The sequence below is a fragment of the Erythranthe guttata genome, chromosome 5, assembly GCF_056151865.1.
Source record: "Erythranthe guttata isolate IM_541 chromosome 5, IM_541, whole genome shotgun sequence".
NCBI classification, from domain to species: domain Eukaryota; kingdom Viridiplantae; phylum Streptophyta; class Magnoliopsida; order Lamiales; family Phrymaceae; genus Erythranthe; species Erythranthe guttata.
In genome coordinates this window covers 11,343,362-11,350,310 of record NC_142537.1, presented here as the reverse complement: position 1 = coordinate 11,350,310, position 6,949 = coordinate 11,343,362, and the positions used below count along the sequence as shown (strand labels likewise).

Below are 6,949 nucleotides of genomic sequence, written 5' to 3'. Positions count from 1 at the left end.
GTCTCAATAAAGTTTAAAGTAGGACCAGTTGGAAATAGGCATGTTAAGATCACATTATATGTAATTTCCATGCTACACACCATGATTTGATCTATGTCGTTTGGTTATATTGGTATACGTGATTACTGTTGGGTTTAGACACGCTCAATGTGACGAAAGCCTCTTTAGTCCTATATTAGTATGGTCAATGGACGAGATTGTAAGGAATACCTTTTTATATGATAGCAATTTTGAGCTCATAAGGTGTACACATTTATAAGGTATATAACATATATGGCCCAAGTGGGAGATTGTTGGAATTATTTCAATAATTATGTGGGCTCACATATGTGACGTAAATGTGTATGGCTATCTTAAAGAAAGTCCAAATTAATTGTGATCTAATAAACGTTATTGGGTTGGACTTATGGGTATTAAACTATAATTATGGGCCTAATGTGTAGAGACAATTAGGGCTTAGTTGTGATTTATTGATGGGGCTGAATCACAATTATAATATAACTGGACTCTACAGTTATATAAAGGGTCGTGGTCCCCAAAGAAACGCAACCATTCCGTCTCTTCTAAAATCCATCGTTAGAGAGATAATTAGGGAACTGCGGATTCTTTGGAAGACATGTTCCAAATCCAGTGGAGATTCGAAGGGGATTTGAAGATTCAATTCAATGATGTAAGGTACGCTTCCGTGTTTATGTTTAGGTTTAATTCTCGTTGATTCAAGCATGTTGGTTCTTGGGATTCGTATGTGTATACGATAAAATTTCTAACATGTCGAAATGGAGTATTTGTTGATCACATCCCTCGTGTAGATATTCTATACCTTTGGCTACACCCAATGCAATATCCTTTAGCTTTTCCCAATCAAGATTAATTCTATTCGAACCCGCTTGGAAAATGGACTTTTCTAATGAACCGTTTGGTAAGAATTCATAAACAAGAGCTCTTCGAAATCCATCGGCACAAAATCCGAGAAGACGCACAATGTTGACGTGGTGTATTCTCCCAATCGTACTTACTTCATTGACAAACTCCTCTCCGTTTCCCTTGGAATTGTTGAGTACTTTCACTGCAACATCTATTTCATTGTTCAACTTTCCTTTGTAAACAATTCCATAACCGCCTTCGCCCAATTTCTCGTTAAATTGATGAGTAATCCTTTTTATGTCCAAATATGAAAATCTACTCGGCTTAAGGGCTTTGTAATCTCGCAAAAACTTCCCAATCATCGTTTGGTTCTCTCGGTATATTCTAACTCTGATGTAAAGATAGACGAAAGCTGCCAGTATTATCGCGGCAAGAATGGAACCAAAAGCTTTGAAATAGAACATATAAGTCGGATTCTTAAACCAATCCATTAGATGCTTAAAAATATCAAAAAAGGAACAGAAAAAATGTTCACCTTCAATTAGTATTTCTCCACGATGGTTTGTGGTTTCAAGACACTCAATATGACGATCCGATGTTGTAGAATTATGCGAGCTGCATCTTTGGCCTTTATTTTCACATTTGGAAAATGCTGGTTCAGACCACTCCAAAGAGAAGCTATTTTCTTTAAATATTCTCCACGGAATAGATTTGAATTCATATGTTTTGGTACAAGAAGTCAAAGGAAGTAACTCCATCGAAGATTTTGAATTAACGGCATTGATTTGGTACGTGGAATCGCCAAGGCAAGGAATTACGAAACCTAAGTCTCTTTTTGGCGGATCAGAACAATTGAACAGAATATAGTCCGGTAAGAAATTTGTCAGGAAAGGGGAGGCAGCTAAGTTTAGATCATGCAGCTTTTTTGGAAGACATATTTCTTGGTCATAAACAAGAATTCTTTGAGATGCATAGTCTATATTCCTAACAACAACATTTATAGAGAAGGGAAGCACAAGAATAGTATCGTTTTTATGGTCGCAGTATAAATCGAAACCTGGATAGCCACAATGTTGAGGTTGCTGATTTTTACGTCTGAAAGGAAACCGAATTGTCGGGCCATGTTTTCTGCAACTGGTTGGCATACAATCATCATCGTTTCCTAGTACTAGTACAACAAGTGGTAAGAACAAAAGAAAGTAAACGAAGGGAGACATCTGAATTATGAAGATTTCTCTATTTGCTATTACCATTTATGTTCAAAGTAAACTGTGGTGGAGCAGATCAAATGATATATAGCATTAAACTGTTTTCTTCAAGTCACATTCTTGACTAGTTCCTTAACTGACTTGATCATAAATTCGTTTCTTTTGCTACTAGCATAAATCTTAAATGAAATTACTTGAATACTTTGGTAAACAAAATTATTATTATATTTAAAAATAAAGTAAATTACCAGAAAAAAGGAAAACCATCACGTATTCATAATTATCAAACACCCACTCTGATTAAAGGTTGACCAAATATTTTTACAGAAAATATGAAAGCTCTATAATACCCTTCAGTTAAATAAAATTAATAAATCCGTAAATTACACAAAACTGTAGTGTGGTCTAGTTAGCGAAAAACACATCAGGTATCCATAATTACTAAAAACACCCCAAGGTTTGTTTCCATCTAACAATGACCCCTACATGATTGACTTCTAAAAAAAGGAAACTTGTCTTCGAAGGTTTAAATCAACAACCTCCGGCAGTTTTCGACGGCGGTGGTCATAGTGTTCCACGGAGGCATTTGATGATTTTTTTGTTCAACTTCGACATCATATAGTTTTGCTATGATGAATTCCTGAGTATATTTTAACAAATTTCTGATGACTTTAATCTCTAGTGATATTTATAATATCAATTTTTTTATTTTTTTATTTTTAAAATTTTTGATTTTTTATAGCAAATTAGAATTATATATTTATTTGAAGGTGATAATTCTGCTCAATATTTGAGAAGAGCTACTAGCTAGTTGTACCAAAATACGAAATTCCTCGATTCAGGGTCCCCATCCTTTGGAGGAACCAATCCTCATTGGAGTTGAAATTCCCATACTGCGACTGCCAGGATTCGATTCTAGAATCTCGTACCAACTTACCACCGCCGGAATCAGTTGAGCTATACCTATGCGGGCGAAGAGCTTCTAGCTGAAGCCATAGAAAATGGTTGTATTTGTACATTAAGTGATCGGTCCTATTGGTCGGTAAATAATATTTAGTCAGAAATCAAGAAGTTGATTGCAATATAATATTAACGTGGTTGTTTTAAATACATTTAGTGAGCAATCCTTTTGTTGATAAATAATAGTTATTTTGGAATCAAGACGTTAGTTGCAATATAATATTAAAAGCGTTGTTGTAAGTTGTAACTATATATTTAGTGACGCATCCTTTTGGTTGGTAAATAATTTTTATTTAGCAACAGATTAGTGGGTTTAAATATAATTAATAAGGGTTTTTGAAGCCCTGATCAAGCATCTTTATTATTTTATGTTTAGGGTTATATCTCTTTCACCAATAAGCCCATCCTTTTATTTTTTATTATAAATAAATGAAACATTCATGTATATGATAAAATTATCCCCAACCCTCTATATCCAATTCTTAATTGTAGCCGCAATTTAATCAATTTTGACCAAAAAAAATCAATTTTGACTTTTTCTTTCAAATTTTTTTTTGCCGCCGGTTCCGGCGTTGACTTTTCGATATTTTTTTCTGGTCTGTCTTTTCCGCCGCCGGATTCCGGCGTTGATTTTTTTTAGTATTTTTTACTTTTTTTTTTGTTTTTTACGTCCGCCACTAAACGTTGACCGTAATTGTGTTGTCATTAACGGTAATTGTACTGTCACAGACAGTAAATTAACGTAATTATACTGTCACTGACAGTACATTAGCGTAATTGTACTGCCGTTGCCAATACATTTATGTAACTGTACTGCCGTTGACATTAAATTAAAGTAGTATTATTATTTTTTTTGGTTATATTTTTTTATCTTGTTTGATTTGTTGACAAGTCAACGCAATTATATTACTGTCGTTGACAATAAAATAACTGTAAACACAATAATATTACTGTCAACCACATCAATATTATTATTTGTTTTGGGCTTTTTTGTTTTGTTTGAGTTATTCACGGAGTAACGTAATAATATTACTGTCTATTATTGTAATATTACTGTAAACACAATAATATTACTGTGATTGACGGTAATATTACTGTTGTTATAGTAATATTACTGTCAACCACATCAATATTATTATTTTAATTGGATTTTTTTGTTTTGTTTAAGTTATTGACGGAGTAACGTAATAATATTACTGTCTATTATTGTAATATTACTGTGGCTGACGGTAATATTACTGTTGTTTTAGTAATATTACTGTCACTCGCAGTAATATTAATTCTTTTGGCTTTTTATTATGTTTACATTTGGTGAATGGTCAACATAGTAATATTACTCAATTACATAGTAATAATGAGTTTTGTTGTGTTAATATTATTGTGCTAGAGATTAATATAGTAATATTACTGTGTTAAACTGTAGTACATTTAATTTAACTGTTTTAACAGTAATATAGTTAATATTACTGTAAATCATATAAATATTACTGTTTAAACGGGAAAAAAAGATGTTACATAAAGAAAGAAAGAAAAAAAATCGAAAAAGTCAACGCCGGAGACTGACGGAAAATCAGGAAGAAAAAAAAAGTCAACGTCGGAGACTGGCGGTCAATGACGGTGACGGACGAAATTGTCCATAAAAATGTGTTTTTGGTCAAAATTGAATAATTTGTGAAATTTTGTGTCAAATTGAGGTTACATTAAACTAAATGATGACATTGGAGCATATTAAAGTATGAGGGGCTATTTTAGTCTTCTACAAAAAGCTGGACCATGTGTGGACTTTTTTGTAAAAGAATTTATTATCTGGATCTCTTTAGGAATAAGTCCCATTGATGGGCTTATTTGTAAAGAGCCCTAGTTAATAAATATAAAATTAACGTGGTTGTTGTAACTTGGAAAGAACTGGTTACCTTTTTTTATTTTAGGGGTTAAGATATAGGTACCTGGTGACAAAACTTATTAGAACTAAATATCTTTGATTCACATTCTTTATAAGATTAATTCCAAAATTGCCCTCTAAACACAAAAAAATAAAATCTACATAAAGTAATATTCAAATTGCATTTATCATTTTGTAAATAACATGTAATATATTCATTTTTGCATCTAGCATTTTTGTTATTATTCTTTTTACGGAGAACATATTTATCTTTGTTCTTTTCTCATTTTAGTATTTTGTTCATCCTTGTTTTCTACATAACATTAAAAATTATGAAAAAAAATATTTGTTTTATTTGTTTTTTTTGACAATAGTGAGCTATAGACACTCTTAGGAACTCGTAATAATCCGTAGTCACCCATAGTGCTTTGAACTATGCATCCAGGGAATGCAATGGGGAATCCAATATATTTTTCAAGGAATTCGACTTAAAAGTTTTGAAGAGTTAGCCACTCAAGCCCATGATATGGAGTTGAGCATACATGCAAATCAAATTGAAGAACCATCATTCCAAAAGTCGTACAAGCTCAAAGAAGTGCATCTTGAAGAAGAACAAGAAAATCATATGAAGGGGGGCAAGACTTTTGATGAAGCGACACCCTAAGTGATATGACAAGTCCAAGCAAATAAAATACTCTGTGACATGAGTGTAAAAGGTATACATGTCCAAATCAAATGAAGTACTCCTTGACACGAGTGTAAAAGCTTTACATGTCCAAATCAAATGAAGTACTCCTTGGCACGAGTTTAAAAGGTCTGAATGTCTAAATGAAGTACCCATTGACACAAGTTGAAAATGTCTACATGTCCATTTGAAATGAAGTACTCATTGACACGAGTTTAAAAGGTCTACACGTTCAAATCAAATCAAAGCTCCTTGGTACGAGCATAAAGTATCTAAATCAAGCTAAGGCTCCTTGATACGAGCATAAACTATCTAATATCCAAATCAAGTCAATGCTCTTTAATACGAGCATGAACTGTCTATTTATCCAAATCAAGTCAATGCTCCTCGATACAAGCATAAACTATCAATTTATAAAAATCAAGTCAAGGCTCCTTGATACAAGCATAAACTACCTACATAGGCAAATCAAGTCAAGGCTCCTTGGTACGAGCATAAACTATCTACAAATTCAAATTCAAGTCAATGCTCCTTGATATGAGGATAAACTATCTACATGTCCGAAATTTAAATCGAGGCTCCTTGATACGAGCATAAACTATCTACAAATCCAAATTCAAGTCAAGGCTCCTTCAGCACGAGCGCAAACTGCAAAAATTTTCTCCTTGTCCACATGAGTATAAATTGTGCACGACATCCCTCAAAAGGATATATTTTGAACTACGTTATGACTTGATCCCTTTATAGGGTACGTAGGCAACATATAATTTCTCTAAGTTCAGTCATGATTTCAAAAGATGTATGTCTTTTGCTAGATCAAAGTTGCAATTGAAGTTGGACAATACCGAGATTCATTCACTCCAAGACGCATTGTCCGTGAACATGTCTCGAAAGGGCATTTGTGGACGTATAAAATTAATTAATTGGTTAATTAAATTAGCCAATGAAATTGTGTCTTAATTAAATTATATTTTGTCTTCATGGAGATAAATATCAATTAATTATTGGCCAATAGGATTTTTTTTTCTCTTTCAAGTATTAAGAGATAAATATCAAATTAAAAAGAGCCAATCAAATCGCACCACATCATCAAGAATGTCTATCTATGACTCTTATTCTACAATTATAAATAGGGACCCTCCCTACACAATTCAAACACAACTCAAGAAGAAGAAAAACCATAGGAGAAAATTCTCTCTACAGTATTCAAGTCATCTTCATTAAATTAAAGGCGTTCTTCATCAAATCGAAGGTGTTCTTCATCAAATCAAGGCGTTAAAGCAAATCCAGATCGCATGAAGATTGAAGGGAAAAATCCATCAAGAATTCAAGATCTTTAAGTCAAAGTCC

At 32.9% G+C, this 6,949-nt stretch overlaps 1 protein-coding gene across 1 annotated transcript; it reads right to left on the bottom strand.

Annotated features, from left to right (window-relative positions):
* Positions 1-716: 716 nt before the first annotated feature.
* LOC105954861 (rust resistance kinase Lr10-like) lies at positions 717-2,117 on the bottom strand. Its single transcript, XM_088817945.1, has one exon. It carries the CDS (start codon positions 2,115-2,117, stop codon positions 717-719), a length of 1,401 nt encoding a protein of 466 aa, XP_088674071.1.
* Between the last annotated feature and the right edge of the window lie 4,832 nt (positions 2,118-6,949).